This window comes from Eschrichtius robustus, chromosome 19 (assembly GCF_028021215.1).
Source record: "Eschrichtius robustus isolate mEscRob2 chromosome 19, mEscRob2.pri, whole genome shotgun sequence".
NCBI classification, from domain to species: domain Eukaryota; kingdom Metazoa; phylum Chordata; class Mammalia; order Artiodactyla; family Eschrichtiidae; genus Eschrichtius; species Eschrichtius robustus.
In genome coordinates this window covers 17,921,935-17,939,400 of record NC_090842.1, presented here as the reverse complement: position 1 = coordinate 17,939,400, position 17,466 = coordinate 17,921,935, and the positions used below count along the sequence as shown (strand labels likewise).

Here is a 17,466-nt window from a genome sequence, read left to right as displayed (position 1 = left end):
AGGTCTTCAGGATATGGTCCGTCATTTCCTAATTAAGAAATGAGTTTGACAGCCTTTTGACCAACTCAATTCAGACATTGCTATGCAAACCCCAAAGGGATGGTGACTGTGCAAGAGACGACACTCCATTCCCCTGCGAGACCCCAAGCCTGCCCACCCAGGACGTTCCGGCTCTGGGGTCTTTCCCCTCTTCTCGCAGACGCCTCGGCTCCCCCCCTCCCCAGGTCTATCTCCTCCTGCGCTCAGCTCGGCGCTGGGCCGGCCGCCTTCGGCTCGCCGCCACCAGGTCGGTGTAAATACCTTTTCCCTCCCCGGGGCCCCAGGCGCGGACACCTCCCAGCTTCCCTCCCTCCCTGCCGGCGGGGCCCTTTCCCTGCTCGGGAACAGCAGCCCCAGGCCGCTGTTCGCAGGAAGCGAAGCCCTTGTTGATGCTGTTCCGTGGTGCGCCTCTCCGCCCTCCTTCGCCGCCCGGGCTCTTCCCCGCTCTGGGGCGCCCCCCCCCTCCGCGCCTGCGCAGTGCCCCGCGGGAGGCGGGGCTCAGATTCCTGTCAGCGGCGGTGGCGGCGGCGGTGGCGGCAGCGACCGTCAGTTTTCGCTGAGGAGAAGCACGAAACGGACCCGTTGGTTCTCCCCTTCCCTTTCCCCGCCCTGAACCCCCCTCCTGGCTCGCCGAGAATTAGTCCCCGTGGAGTTTCCCCTCCACCCCACCGCCGTTTCCTCGGTCCTCGGCTCGGTGGAAGTCACTGCCCTCGAGGAGGAGGCAGCGGCAGCCGCCCTCGCCTGCCGCCCCCGGTTCGGTGCCCGCGGTCCCGGAGAGGAGGTACCGCCGCCACCGCCGCTCCCCCCCTCCCGCTGCCCTCGGGCCGGGCTGGGTCGAGCTGCGATGCCCTCGGACTTCATCTCATTGCTCAGCGCGGACCTAGACCTGGAGTCGCCCAAGTCCCTGTACTCGCGAGGTGAGTCAGGCTGGGGGCTGGGGCGTGGGGGCGGGGAGGCCCAGCCCCGGGGAGCCGGAGGGGTCCCGGTCGGGGGCGGCTGCCGAGCCCCTGCCGGGATGGCCTGTCTTGGGGGGTGGGGAGAGGCCGAGGAGGTCGGGGGTTGGTGGAAGGGGCCCGGGAGGAGTGGCGGCCCCTCCCCCGCGGAGCCGCCGGCCGCACGGGGCCCAAATGCCGTCGGCCCCCAGGTCTCTGCAGACCCGGTGGCTCTGAGCGCTCCTCGGCGGGTCGGGCCCCGCCACCCTCCTCGAGCGGCCGGCCCTGGCCTCCCCGGCTCGGGGATCACCCCGGACTGGGCCCCGCGCTGGGGCCGCCGCGATCCGGCCGCCGCGGCTCCTCTTACCAGGACCATCGTCCCCGGCAAAGTTGCCCCCAAACGGGTGGCGTAGCCTGTAGCGGGTTCTGGGTGCAGGGTCACCATTTTTCTCCCCCTGCAGGTTGTTTGTGCGCCGTCGTTCTGCCCCCCTCTCCCTCCGGCCTAGTCCACTCCCTCCCCTTGTTGGGACGGCCCCCCTCGACCAGGCGTCCTTCTTTCCTCGTCATCTTATGGCTGGAAAGAGCCCGAATTTTCTTTCCTTTTCTTTCTTTCTTTTTTTCCTCTCTTTGCACTTCTGTGGCATTCTAATTACTTACTTCTGCCTCTGTTTTACAAAGAGAGGGGTGCTCTCTCTGGATTAGTTTTATTCCTCTCCTGTCCCAGGGGTACCGGCTCAGGCACAGTCGCTGTCCTTTGAGAATTTTCTCTTTCGTTGCCGTTCAAGGGCTCCTTGCAGGGAGGGGGCATCGGACACAGTTTCCCGTTTTAAAATTCTTTTGGCTAAGGCCTGAAGGGGATTCCCGGGATATAAAATATTAACACTTGAGCTGATCTCTACTGGGGTTAAATTCCTATACTGGACACCACAAGAATGTGTTAGAACAGGTTCCTTGTGCAAGGGCCATCAAACCAAAATGCTCCCACTGCACTCTTAGTCACTTTTTAAATCACTGGGAGCGGGCAAAAGACATAACTGGGCTATTAGCTATTCATTTTACCATGTTAAAAAAAACATTGTGTGCCATTGTGAACCTCCTTCCTGAGAAATTCAGGGTTTCTTCAGTTTTTGATTTGATGTATCCATCCGCTGATTCCACCCCCCTGCAAAAAGGGGGGCTTCAGCTTCACATTCGTGTATTTAAAATCGTTGAAGTGAATCAGAGTGAGGTGGTTTTCTCTGGAAGGTGCTGGACTTTATAGACTGACGATTGAGTTTGTACACAGAGTCCTACTTAGTAACTGTAGCCATTGTCTGTTGCTCTGATGACTTTAGTTGGCAGTCACCATCCTGAAGTAGTTTGGAAATATTGTAGTTTTGAGTGTCAAAAAGGAAGAGACGATATCTAGAGGTGATTCTTAGAGAAGGGCTAATGTGGTACAGTTGGGTGCTAAAAATAGTCAAGACATTAACACCGTTTGTGCAGTAATCACCAGATAATTTTCCATGAAACAAATGCTTTATGAAAATCTAAGTTTAGTATAGAGACCAGTGTAGAGGCAATTCAGCCTTCTTTTGCCGAGAATATATTCACAAATAGGGACTTTAGCTCTTAAAAATACGTGACAATTATATAAGAGATGTATGCTATCCTTGGCTTTTTTTTTTTTTTTTTTTAAGTCATTCAGCATAAAAAGTACTTAATGCTTTTTGTGTTTTTCAGATTCTCTGAAGTTACACCCATCACAGAATTTTCATAGAGCTGGACTATTGGAAGGTCAGCAAAGTGCCATTTTAAAGCATATTGTGTGAGTATGCAAAGGCTTTCTCTGAAATGGAGTTTAAATGAGAAAGTGTTAAACTTTGCAAACTCATACAATCTAGTTTTCTCCTAAAGAGCCTGATCCTTCTTTTAGAGCAGCTGAATGTTTTAGTGGATTTTGTGTGTTTGATGTCCTTGTTAGCTATTGTATCTGTTTCGAGAAGCCTTGGGAAAAAACCCCACAAAACTATTAAAAATTGTGTGTTGGGTGTTCTACTTTAAAATTCCATATCTTGATTCTAGTTTTTTACAAAACAAACTGAATATGAAAAGGCTCAAACATTAAGATCATGAACATAACTAAAAGAGTGACACCAAACACATATTTAGTTTGGAAAGTCAGAATTTAGAACTTTCATATGCTGAGCATTTCAGAATGGCATATTAATTATTTATTACAATAGCATTGATGTCATTACTCTTGCATCATTTTTAAGGATAAGGAAAGCCAAGTAATAGAGATGATGATTGAGCTATGCTTAGAAAAAGGGTTTTAGAAAGTTCTGGAAATGTTAGAATGTGTAGAATAATTTAAACAGCTGACAATCACTTTAGAAAACATTATTCTGTGTTGTTTTTAGCATTTTAAGGCAAAAAAAGGACTACTTGTTGTTTTTGCAGTTTTTGAAGTGATTTCACGTATGTCATTTTTGAATCATGTAATCCTGGGAACTGGACAGCAAGGATATTAATTTTCCTATTATAAAGATGAGTAACCTGAGGCTGAAATTAAGAGACTTGGGGGAAAAAAATCATATGATAGTAGAAACAAACAGTGCTTTTGTGTTGTAGTTGGTGCTCTTTACCCAAAGCCAAGCTGCCACTGTAAAATATATATGTAACCAGTAACGTAAGCATTTTATGGTCCACTAAAAAAGGCCCTAAATATTTGTTTGACCTGAGTGTAGGTGTCAAGGGAAAAAGTGGGTTTTGTAATTAAGCTTAAATTTGAATACCAATTTAGCTACTTGTGACCTTTAGCTCTGTGACCTTGGGCAAGTGATTTTACCTCTCTAAACTTTAATGTTCTTTTATAAAAATGTATATAATCTCAAGTTTAGTGAGCTAATGTGTATGAAAATGCCTAGTATAGTGTCTGGCTTAATAAATTTTTTTTCCTTAAGTATCAGCTAAATTGTTTTAACTATAATTTAAAGCATATAAAAGTTCTTAGATTAATTATTGATTATATTTATACTTATAAAAAGCCCATAGGTATATATATACCTATGGTATATATTAGTATAAAAATCAACTACAGTTTGAGGCAAGGGATTTTTAGAAGTGTTTCTTGGTGAAGCAGATTTGTTGTTTCTATTTGTATTGTTCAATTTGTGACCATGTTGTGGAGTTATATTTGTCTGTACAAAAACTCATCCATTTTCTGGGCAGCAAACCAGAGTGTTATAATCATAGAGATTATCAGGCAGGAGAAAGATAAGAAAAAAAACCGAGTGTTAATTATTTAAGCAAATATTTTTAACAAGTTGATGGAAATGCAGGCAACAATCTAGTATGTATATTTACATGTTTATGCCAAAATACTTTCACTAATTTTTCATTTTGGTTGAGAGGATACTCAGTTATTTAAAGTAAGACCACCCTTTATGGATTATATATAAATTGTAAAATGTATAAGTATCAAGTATGTCATGTTCTCTTATATCTTTGATACAAGGTATAAGAAAGTTATTTGCTCGTGTGATGAAAGGATTTAATCTATGTACCCTATTTCTATTTTCAACCTTTTATTATGGACATTTTAAAGAATACACAGAAGTGGAGAGAATAAAATGATGAACACATCATTTTATTTATTTATGGGTTTATGGGTTTATTTATTTATTTATGGGTTTGGTGGTACCCATCACCAAACTTTAATAGCTATCAAAGTATGTCTACTCTTGTTTTTTTAATCCTCTCTCCCCCTGCCCAAGCTGTATTATTTTAAAGCAAATATCAGACATCATAATCATTTCATGTATAAATACTTCTGTATTATAGTGATATTTTTTATATTACTGTTTAAAATACTCTATTCCAGGAAATACAAAAAATTCTAATTTATTTCAGCAAGATATAGTACAGCAGGAGGCTACTGCTCCTAGTGTATAAGAGCAATCTGTGCTAAGTTTGTAGGTTATGTGGTCAGACTTGGGTTCAAATCCTTGTTTGACGTTTGTGTGTGACCTCAGCTTAGTCATTTAATCTTTCTGTGCTTCAATTGTCTCTTTTTTAAATGGGGGCAATAATATTATCTTCATCAGAGGTGTTGTTAAGATTATTTGAGGCAAATTCATGGAAAGCATTTAACCTGGTGTATAGTAAGCTCTATAAATGTTAGCTAAATTTTAAAAATTAAATTTAAAATTTAAAAAATTTAAACAGCCATCTATATAGTTCTTACTGTGTGCCAGGAACTTTACAAATATGAACTCACTGAATCCTCATAACAGCTGTTTGAGATCGTTACTATTACCTCATTTCACAGATGAGGAAGCTAAGGAGGCTTAGGGAGTTTCAGTAACTTACCTAGAGTCACACAGCTGGTAAGTTGTAGAGCCAAGATTCCAGCTCAGGTAGCCTCACTTCAGAATCTGTGCTCTTAAGTACTATACTGTACTGACTCCCTACGATATATAATATGAAGTATTGTCTAGTAATGTTTATGTATGTATGCTTTACATCAATAGTCCAGGTTTCTTTTTTCTTTTTTTTTTTAGCAAAGTACTTTTTTAACGGTTTAACCTCCCCCCCCCACCGGCCCCCCCACCGCTGCGTTGGGTCTTCATTGCTGCACGCAGGCTTTCTCTAGTTGTGGCAAGTAGGGGCTACACTTCATTGTGGTGCGCGGGCTTCTCATTGCGGTGGCTTCTCTTGTTGTGGAGCACGGGCTCTAGGCACGCAGGCTCAGCAATTGTGGCACACGGGCTTAGTTGTTCCGCGGCATGTGGGATCTTCCCCGACCAGGGATCAAACCCGTGTCCCCTGCTTTGGCAGGCGGATTCTTAACCACTGTGCCACCAGGGAAGTCCAATAGTCTAGATTTCTATCTAATAACTAAAAAAGTCAGCCCAGTGTGAAGGGAATTTAATTATTATCATACAATTTGTTAAACTTTTTAGAGAACACAGGTTTTACAAATTACAGTTTTTTTGTTTTTTGGTTTTTTTTAAGGACGACAAGGTTGGAAAACCTACAGTTGGGTATTTAGCTTCAAAAATAGATTTAAAATCTCTTTAGTATTCAGTTTGTTCGCATTTATCTTTCATATCAATGCTGGTCCTTCTACTCCCTCTCCCCCTTTTCAAGAATAGGAAATTAGTTTCTTTTTTTTTTTTTTTTTTACTTGAGATATAGCTGACATATTACATTATGTTAGTTTCAAATTCACAACAATGATTTGATACGTATATATATTGGGAAGTGATCACCATAATAAGTCTAGTTAACATCCATCACCCTACATAGTTCTGCTAATACCGTTTTATTTAATTTGGTGATTGCCTGACAATGGGAAAAGGGTCTAGCTATTTAATGTAATGATATGTAGCCATTAAAATAATGTTTCTGGTGACCCCATAATTACATATGAAACTCCTAATAAAATAAGTAAATAAAAGATATTGTTGCAATTATATTAAAAATAGCTTGCATAGAAAAAAATCCTGGACAAAAGTATATACTACAGATTTTTACTTTTTGATTCTATTTTTGCATTTTCCCTACCTTCTTTAAAGAAGGTAGTTTGTATATATTTTTAAAAAAATAAAATGGTTTACACTTACAGTGTTCAGACTTTAAGGCTAGGGTTCTACTTTGGAGTGCCTGGAAAAAATGTTCAACTACAGGGAAAAAAAAAAGGTGCCATTTCTTACACTTTCTGTATTAAAAAATGTTGATTTTGGCATATATAGTTTGCTATATAAAAACGGAGATTAAAAATTAAACTAAATAAGCAAATAATAACAGGTCATTCTAGAAATACCTACAGAGATGTAAGATAAGATGGTAGAAAAATCAGATAAAACAGGAAAAATAATATAAGCAAATTGGAAGAAATAAAGTAATAAAAACAATGGATTAAAAATTTAAAATGCTTTTAAAAGTGTGAGTTAAGAAATTACATGTGGGACTTCCCTGGTGGCGCAGTGGTTGAGAGTCTGCCTGCCAGTGCAGGGGACACGGGTTCGAGCCCTGGTCTGGGAAGATCCCACATGCCGTGGAGCAGGTAGGCCCGTGAGCCACAACTACTGAGCCTGCGCGTCTGGAGCCTGTGCTCCGCAACAAGAGAGGCCGTGATAGTGAGAGGCCCGCGCATCGCCATGAAGAGTGGCCCCTGCTCCCTGCAACTAGAGAAAGCCCTCGCACAGAAACGAAGACCCAACACAGCCAAAAATAAATAAATAAATAAATAAATAAATAAATATTACATATGGATCAACTTAAAAGAAAATATGAAATATTACATTGAGTTAGGGGAAAATAAACTTTTTTTTTTAAACTACTTTCCATCTGTTTGATGTTGTACCATGCATAATTTTACTTTATAGTTCAAAAATGAAAATCCTAAAAATAGTAACAGTTTTTTTACTGATTTTATGGAATATTTCTGAATTGCCATTAAGCCTGATTTATTTCTTTCCTAGGGCCTGTGTTTGTAAGGTAGTTAGGCCATTAACTCTTACATGATGAAATGTATGAAGATATCTTACTAGAAAGGACTTTTTGAAAGTATTCAACATTAAAAGTAATCTATTGGATTCTTTTCTTGTTTAGTATCTATAATATTCTCTGTTGATCCATACCTAATAAACTAAAAATATTATTGAGGAAATAATTATGGAAATGAATTTCAAACATATGACAGAATCGTACCTAGTTCATGCCAACTTTTTGTTTCTAGGATCCATCTCTCTCTGATTTCCTGTCATTTGTTTTTGTGTCTCTTCCTAAACTCTGCTTTTTTAATTTTTATTTTTATTCAATACTGGAATTCTATTGCTTGTTACAGTAAGAGGATAGAAATTCATATTTAATCAGATGGTCCTTGGTCTGCTCTTGATTCATTCTTGACTCTACTGTATTAATTCCAGGAGTCCCCTAAAACTTGAAAATGGTAGTACAGATGAACATTTCTTATTGTGATCAATGTTATATATAAAAATAGCCACTTTTTATTAGAAAAACTTGACCCATCAGATTGTTTTCTATTAAGAGTAACAGGTAATTAGAAAAAAAAAAAGATCAAATTAATCTGAGATATCAGTTGGGCCTGATTATGTAGTGACAGAGGATAATTCTGCTAACTTTATGAGAGATAAAAGACTTTCTTCAGTAGATATGTTGCTTATTATCTTATGCTCTTTTCTTGTTGCTAAGATTTTATTTCAAGTTGCGTGAAAGAGAGTCACGTCTTTTATTTCCTGTTGCCTTAATAAAAATCAAGGTTAAAGAAACTAATGAGGTATAATACACTAATTATAAACATGTATTTGAATGAAAAGGTAGAAATAGTCTATGGATTAACTACAGGTAATGATTTCAGCTTCCAAAAGTAAATAAAACCTGATGTTGTGATGAAGGATCTGTATTTTTGATGGTTTGAACTAAAGATGTGATACATGAGATTTTTCAGTTACTTTTATTTATTCTTAATAACTTAAAAATAGATTTTTTCTCTTGCTTTTATTTTTAATATTTACTTGATAAGTAGGTACTGATTATTACTGCTGGCCAGCCATGAATCCTTATCACTTCTTTCCCATTCAGAAATGTTATTATTAGTCCTTTAGTAAATTTGGTACTTGGTTTTGAAAGTGAGACAAGAACAGAAAAGTTACTAATAAATAGTGAGCCAAGTTGATTACTCTTATCTTTATAAATTTAGTTTTAGTTTTAAAAAATCTATGTAAAGCAGTCTTTGTAGGACATGTCAAAAGAAACAGTGTTGGTAAAGAGAAGAAAGAATAATAAATTCAGTGTTAGTAATAATTGAAGTCATTTTTTGAGCAATTTGTGTGTACCAGCATTTTACAGATATTTTCCAGGTTTAATCCTCAGAAAAGTCCTGTGAGATAGTATCAGTATCCCTATTTCATAAATGAGGAAACTGAGGTACAGAGGGATTCACTAATTTTCTTAAGGTTACATAGCTAATGGAGGAGGCTGGTATTTGAAACTTGACTATTTTACCCCAGAGTTTTGAGTTTATACTTACTTTCTTACAATACAAACATTTGATAATTGGCATTTACACTTCAGGCCCTAACAAGATTACACCACTGTTCAGATGGTATATAAAGAGTACTTTGTGTAGATTTCTTTAGCTTAACAGTTCCCATAAAGTAAGGAGAGAAATTCTATAAGCCACACATAAAAATCAGTAAAGATGATGATGATGACCCTTTTTAGGAATATTTTAGCACTCAAAATTAGCAAATCATTTCCTGGCTTTGGTGCATGTCTTTAAGATTTAGCTGAAGTACACTGCTGGTTGAACCACCTCTGTTTTGACTGTTGATGGTGCTCAAAAGTGAAAAGGAAGGGGAAGGGTAAGCAAGCCACCACCTAAGGAGAACTGCTTTAAAAATGGAAGATGCCATGGGGCTCTTGATTTCTTTGGCAGTAGTTTTATGGAAGCATAGAGGTCATTGCACCCTATTTCTGCTGGTATGTTTCAGAGCGTAACTAAACCTGAGAAGAGATGAGCAACAGAAAAAGCACTACTCATAGAGCATTGGGAGTTCTATTTATTGTCGTGGTTGGTGTTTGTTTCTGAACTTCCTGAAAATTCTGTTAGGCAGTAGAAAATTTGCGTTTTAATTCTAGTTAAGTCTTGAGACCATGTGGAAAATCATGTAAGCATTCCTTTTCTTCAGCAGAGACATTGTCATCAGTCTTGCTTACCTGAGAGTTGTGAGGAAGAATAACTGAAATAATGTTAGAGGATTTTGAAAACTACGAAATGCTATACGAATAGTGATATTTTGCATAAGGCCCTATTAATTTACTTTGGTTCTTCTTTCCACTGTCTGTCTCTCTTTTTTTTCCCAATCTTCCCATTCTACCCATGTCTCCATTTTCTCATGGTACTCTCTACATTTTGCTTGTTGGTTCTGCTGTTACTTCTTGTATCCTTTCTGTCTTTCCCCTCTCTTTTAGAAAAACAAACCATCCTTATAGAGGTACACAGGTACACCCATTTCAAGTGTTCCTTGAGTTTTTAACAGGTGTATACATGTGTGTAATCACTACAGACAAGATACAGAACATTTCAGTCATCCCGTTAAGCTAAGCTACCTCTTGATCTTCTGTAGTAAATTCTGCCCACTCCAGCCCCTCAGGAAAATTGATCTGTTTTTCCTTACCAAAGATTAGTTTTGCCTTTTTTTAGAATTTTGTGTAAATGGATTTATACAGTACACACTATATTTACAGTATACAGTGTGTACTCTTTTGTCTTTAACTTTTGTTGTTCAACCACCATAACCTTCTAGAAAGGAAAACTAGTTTTTTAAAGGACATAAAGTTAATACGGCATTTTTTATTCTTTTATATATTCCTATTTTCTATAATGTAGCCAAGTGTAGTTTTTTAGAGATGATTTTTTTATGCTTATGTGCAAGGTTATAGGTTGCTTAGTCATAATATTATTATAGTTATAACATAGTAATAATATAATAATAATATTATTATTCATTCACTCAAAGTGAATTCACCCATATATCCTGGCCACATATTGCTTATAGTTTAGTAAAAGAGATTGTATGTAAATAAACAGTGATAACACAGAGTTTTAAAGGGTTTTGTAATTCAATCTGGAATGAAGAATGAAGTTAATATGAAGTTCCTATTTGTTAATAGGAAAATACTTTTGTGCAAAGTATACCTGAGCATATAGTTTGCCCCTATACTTAATAACTGTAAAATGAAGTTTAAAACTTTAAACTTTCTTTTTAAAATAGTTTAAGTCTTCAGAGGGTTACAGAGTTGAAGAGTATGTAGGTAGGGGGTATGTACTTATTTGTACTCTAATTATTTCTGTAGGTTAAGCATAAATTAGGTAAAAACAATATGAGCTTTCTGTCCCATGTAAGGTGAGTACTATCTTGTGCTTAACTGTAAAAATACTACTGTAAATGGTAATTAATGATAATAAATTAATGTTCACAAGTTATAAATTTATAACTTGTGAACATTATAGGCTCAATTTATAAGCGCCTAGATAATGGGCAGTTATAAGTACTTTAGAAACACTGTAAATCAAAAGTTTACTTGAGTACGTTTTTATAAAATTGTATTGTGACCTCCAAGACTTTTTTCTATATTCCTTTTTCATTTTTATTGTTAGGTCATACTCTCTAGACTATTAGGCTAATGTAGAGTGAATGAATGGGAAATATAAACGTATAGTTGAATTTTATAATTTTAAAATTATTTTTGAAGAAATTTTCATAGTTTATTTTTACCTATAATGTTGAGTACAGGATGAAAATTTATATATAATATTTGAATAACATGCTTTGGATAAAATTACTACTTAATTCCTTTAAAAAACTCATTGCTTAAAAAAAAAAACTGGGTAATGAAGTAGTTGAAGAACAGAAGGTAATTAGTTAACCAAATTACTACTCTGTTATAGTAAACATAAATAACATGTTTATAGTGTATAGTAAATAAAAACTAAAAAAATAACTTTCTTGAGACTGTTTTTCAATCAAACTTCACAAGAATGGATAGAATCAACGCTGTAAATTCTGCGCAGAAAAAGAAATTTAGTGCATAGTGAATTGAGAACAAATAAACAGAAGAGTTGAAATTGAAGAATATGAAGTTTTTCTTAGGAATTAAAAGTGGTAGAGGTAATAATAAGTAAATCAAAGTCCCACTTATTTATCTGGCTTGTGAATAGAAACCCAGTTTCAAAAACATGCATTACTTAATAGCTGTGTGATTTTAGGCAAGTTACTTAACCTTTCTTGACTCAATTGGTTCTTCTATAAAGTGGAGATAGTAGACTCATATATTTGTTATGAGGATTGGATGAGTTAATATTTCTAAAGAACTTGGAATAATGCTTGGCACACAGCACTATATAAGTATTTGTTAAATAAGTAAAATAAAATTTATATCTACAGGTAAGTTATTTGGCAAACATACTTACTCAAGATGTAGCAAGAAACCAGGATTTGGGCTTCCCTGGTGGCGCAGTGGTTGAGAATCTGCCTGCCAATGCAGGGGACACGGGTTCGCGCCCTGGTCTGGGAAGATCCCACATGCCGCGGAGCGACTAAGCCCGTGAGCCACAAATACTGAGCCTGCGCGTCTGGAGCCTGTGCTCCGCAACAAGAGAGGCTGCGATAGTGAGAGGCCCGCGCACCGCGATGAAGAATGGCCCCCACTTGCCGCAACTGGAGAAAGCCCTCACACAGAAACGAAGACCCAACACAGCCATAAATAAATAAATAAATAAAATATTAAAAAAAAAAAAAAAAAAAGAAACCAGGATTTTATTTCTATGCATAAGCTTCTGAACACCCAAATCAGATGTTGCTAAATTTATATACTAAGGTTTAGGCATTCACAGCACTATGTTGTGCAGGATTAATCTTCCTAAAATACAAATCAAATCATATTGCTTACTTAAAAATCCTATAATGGTGTCCATGGGCTTTAGGGTGAAATCCGCATTCTTAAAGACTTGGTTCCTGATTATCTTTTTATTTTAATTGAGGTGAAATTCATAGCACATAAAGTTTATCATTTTAACAGTTTTTAAAAATTTTTTTATTTTTTATTTTTGGCTGCGTTGGGTCTTCGTTGCTGCGTGCGGGCTTTCTCTAGTTGCGGTGAGCGGGGGCTACTCTTCGTTGAGGTGCGTGGGCTTTTCGTTGCAGTGGCTTCTCTTGTTGTGGAGCACGGGCTTTAGGCACGTGGGCTTCAGTAGTTGCAGCACACAGACTCAGTAGTTGTGGCACGCAGGCCCTAGAGTGCACAGGCTTCAGTAGTTGCAGCTCATGGGCTCAGTAGTTGTGGCTTGTGGGCTCTAGAGCACAGGCTTAGCAGTTGTGGAACATGGGCTTAGTTGCTCCACGACATGTGGGATCTTCCTGGACCAGGGATCGAACCCATGTCCCCTGCATTGGCACATGGATTCTTAACCACTGCGCCACCAGGGAAGTCCCCATCTTAACAGTTTTAAAGTGTATAATTCAGTGAGTTTTAGTCCATTTACAGTGTTGTGTAACCAGCACCAGTATATAATTCCAGAACATTTTCACCACCCCAAAAAGAAGCCCCTTACTCATTTAGCAGTCACTCCCCATTCCCTCCCACATCCCCAGCTCCTGGTAGCCACTCATCTGCTTTTTGTCTCTATGAATTTGCCTATTCTAGACATTTCATATAAAAGAAATCATATAATATGTGGTCTTTTGTGACTTCTTGTTTCACTTAGCATAATGTTTTCAAGGTTCATTCATGTTGTAGCATGTATCAGTATCTCATTTCTTTTTATGGGTGGATAATGTTCCATTAGATGGATACATACTATGTTTATCCATTCATTTATTAGTTGATGGACATTTGGGTTATTTTCGCTATTATGAAACATTTGTGTACAAGTTTTTGTGTGTACAGGTGTTTCATTTCTCTTGGGTATATACCTAGGAGTGGAATTGCTGGATCATATGGTAACTCTATATTTAACTTCTGGAGGAACTGCCAAACTGCTTTCTGCAGTGGCTGCACCATTTCACATTTTCAGCAGCAATGTATGAGGGTTCTGATTTCTCCACATTCTTGTCAACACTTACTCTTATCTTTTTGATTATAGCCATCTCTAGTTGGGTATGAAGCAGTCTCCTGTGGTTTTGATTTATATTTATCTAATGACTAATGATGTTGAGCATCTTTTCATATGTTTATTGGCCATTAATATATCTTCTTTGGAGAAATGTCTGTTCAAGGCTTGGCTCATTTTAAAATTGAATTATTTGTCTTTTCATTGTTGAATTGTGAGAGTTCTTTATATATTCTTTATACAAGTCCCTTATTAGATATATGATTTGCCGAAATTTTCTCCTGTTCTGTGAGCTGTCTTTTCACTTTCTTGGTAGTGTCTTTTGATGCACAAATGTTTTTAATTTTCTTGAAGTCTACTTTATCTTTTTTGTTGTTGCTTATGCTTTGTGTCATATTTAAGAAACTGCTGCCTTATACAAGGTCACAAAGATTTACACCTATGTTTTCTTCTGAGAGTTTTATAGTCTTGGCTCTTAACATTTAGGTCTTTGATCCATTTTGAGTTAATTTTTGTCTATGGTGTGCAGTATGTGGTGTGTCGTTCTTTTTCATGTGTATATCCAATTGCCCCCAGTACTATTTGTTGAAAAGACTATTGTTTCCCTTTGAATGGTCTTGGCAACCTTGTTGAAAATCAGTTGACTGTAGGCATATGGGTTTATTTCTGGATTCTCAGTTCTTTTCTATTCATGTCTATTCTTACGCTAGCAACGCACTGTCTTGATTACTGTAGCTTTGAAATTGGGAAGAGTGAGTCTTCCAATTTTGTTCTTCTTTTATAAGATTGTTTTGGCTATTCAGGGTCCTTTGAATTTCCATTTGAATTTTAGGATCAGCTTCTCAATATCTGCAAAAAAGAGAGCTGTGATTTTAACAGGGATTGCATTGAATCTGTAGGTCAGCTTGAGGAGCATTGCCATCTTAATAGTATTCAGTCTTATCCTCTATGAACGTGGGATGTGTTTCCTTTTATTTAGGTCTTTAATTTCTTTCAACAGTGTTTTGTAGTTTTCAGAGTATAAGTTCTACACTTTTTAAACATTTAAGTATTTTATTCTTTTTAATCATTTTTTTAAGTGTTAATAAAATTATGGAAATAATTTGGAGAAAGGTCTCTCAAAACTTAGGAGAGCTTTAGTATTTTTTTTTAATAAGTTTATTTATTTATTTTTGGCTGTGTTGGGCCTTCGTTGCTGTGCACGGGCTTTCTCTAGTTGCGTTGAGTGGGGGCTACTCTTCATTGTGGTGCGTGGGGTTCTCACTGCAGTGGCTTCTTTTGTTGCGGAGCACAGGCTCTAGGCGCACAGGCCTCAGTAGTTGTGGCTCGTGGGCTCTAGGGCACAGGCTCCGTAGTTGTGGCTCGCGGGCTCTAGAGCACAGGCTCAGTAGTTGTGGCCCACGGGCTTAGTTGCTCCGCGGCATGTGGGATCTTCCCTGACCAGGACTCGAACCCCTGTCCCCTGCATTGGCAGGCGGATTCTTAACCACCGTGCCACCAGGCAAGCCCGAGCTTTGGTATTAAAGTACTAGATTATGCGTGTGTTCAGGAAATGAAACCGAAACCACAGTAAGGTAATTGTACAATATTAGAATCAGCCATGGAATTAAAGCTGCAGTAAACCATAAAGAACATTTAGTAAAGTCCAGTTTTGTTTAAAAAGTTATACTGGATGGTATTTTTCTCAAGGACAGGGACTATACCTCACATTCTCTTAGCATCTGGCACAAGCGCTTATATCCAAAAGGTGATTGAATGAATGAATACCACATCCAGAAAAGAAGGAAGGAATGGTATTGGAAGTGTGAGAGGATTGTGCTTTAGTTATATACAACCATGTAGAAAGCTTTAATTGGAATAATAATTGGATTAAAATGATTATAGGTGGAAACCTAGACCTTTAAAAAATTGGAACTATTTAATCGGTAAAGACAAAGGTTTAGGTAATTAAGATGAAAATGGAGGTGGATTTGTTCACTAAATCTGGAATACTCAAATAAGAAGGTTCTCTTGAAGCTTGACCACCTTCACCCATTTCATTCATAACCCTCACCTTCCCCCGCCCCCACAACCCCCAATCTGTTCTCTGTATCTTTTAGTTCAATTTTTAAGAAAAAAATTTTTTGATTACTCAGATAAATGAGATCATATAGTATTTGTCTTTCTCTGACTTATTTCACTTAGCATAATGCCCTCAAGGTCCATTCATGTGTTAAATGGCAAGATTTCCTTCTTTTTTATGGCTGAGTAATATTCTTGTACGTGTGTGTGTGTGTGTGTGTGTGTGTGTGTATGTGTGTATCACATCTTCTTTATCCATTCATTTGTTAATGGACACTTCTGTTGTTTCCTTGTCTTGACTGTTGTAAATAATGCTGCAGTGAAAATGAGGGTGCAGATACCTTTTCAAGACAGTGATTTTGTTTTCTTCAGGTAAATACCTAGAAGTGGAATTGCTGGATCATGTAGTTCTATTTTTAGTTTTTTGATGAATCTTCATACTGTTTTCTGTAGTGGCTGCACCTGATTGGCATTCTTGAGCACAGGAATTGATTATATTTAAATAAAAACATGTCAGTTAAATGAGAGAAACACTTAGGTGACTGGCTATAAACAAATACAATATGAAGAGTCTGACTGTACTTCATTTTATTGATTAGGACAACTATTTCTGTATATTTAGTTTAATAGCAGCAAAATACTGCTTGTGCTATTAAACATATTTGTTATATTTAAGAACATATTGACTTTAATATATTGCTAAACATATAAATGTTTTAAAATAAAAGCACTGATGCAATAACAATATGTTAAAATTTTTTTTTTTTTTTTTTTTTTTACTCTGAGTTAACAGAATCATGTTCTTTTTTTGTTGTGGAGCATGGGCTCTAGAGCACGGGCTCAGCAGTTGTGGCGCATGGGCCTAGTTGCTCCGCGGCATGTGGGATCCTCCCGGACCAGGGATCGAACCCACGTCCCCTGCATTGGCAGGCGGACTCCCAACCACTGCGCCACCAGGGAAGTCCCTATGTTAAATATTGATAAGGATATAAAAAGATTTTCAACATCATTAGTCATTGGGGAAATGCAAAGCAAAACCACAGTGAGATACCACTTCACACCTAGTAGGATGGCTATAATCAAAAAGACAGATAATAATAAGTGTTGGCAAGGATGTGGAGAAATCACCTTGCACACTGCTGGTGGGAATATAAAACAGTGCAGCCACTTTGTAAAATAATCTGATAGTTCCTCAAAGAGTTAAACATAGAGTTACCATATCCAGCAATCTCACTTCTAGATACATACCCAAGAGGAATGAAAACATCTGTACACATAAAATATACATGTATATTTGTATACGTATGTTCAGAGCAGCATTGTTCATAATAGCCAAAGTATGGAAACAACCCAGATGTCCATCAACTAATGAATGGATGGATAAACAAAATGTAGTATATCCATTTAATGGAATAATATTTGGCCATAAAAAGGAATCAGTTACTGATACATGCTGGAACATGGATGAATCTTGACAGTATGCTTAGTGGAGGAAGCCAATCATGAAAGACCACATACTGTATGATTCTATTTATATGAAATCTACAGAATAGACAAATCTAGAGAGGCAGAAAGTAGATTAGTAGTTCCTGGGGTTGAGGGGAGTGAGGGGGATTATAGTTAAAGGGCTTGGGGTTTCTTTTGAGAGTGATACAAATATTCTGAAATGTATTGTGATGATGGTTGCACAACTCTGAGTGTAGTAAAAGCTAAGTGTCCACCAACAGATGAATGGATAAATAAAATGTGGTATATACATACAGTGGAATATTATTCATCCTTAAAAAGGAATGAAATTCTGATACCATC

The 17,466-nt window shown here is 38.0% G+C and overlaps 1 protein-coding gene across 5 annotated transcripts in view; it reads left to right on the top strand.

Moving 5' to 3' along the window:
• The first annotated feature begins 542 nt into the window (after nt 1-542).
• Nucleotides 543-17,466, top strand: part of NFAT5 (nuclear factor of activated T cells 5) — a 134,048-nt gene continuing 117,124 nt past the window's right edge. For 3 of the 5 annotated variants that reach the window (XM_068529405.1, XM_068529404.1, XM_068529403.1), the window contains exon 1: nt 543-956. In XM_068529405.1, coding sequence (XP_068385506.1) covers nt 884-956 — 73 coding nt within the window. In that variant the 5' untranslated portion in view covers nt 543-883. Of the gene's footprint in view, nt 957-2,693; nt 2,748-17,466 lie in introns of all 5 variants that reach the window. The other 2 variants (XM_068529402.1, XM_068529401.1) reach the window with 1 other exon arrangement.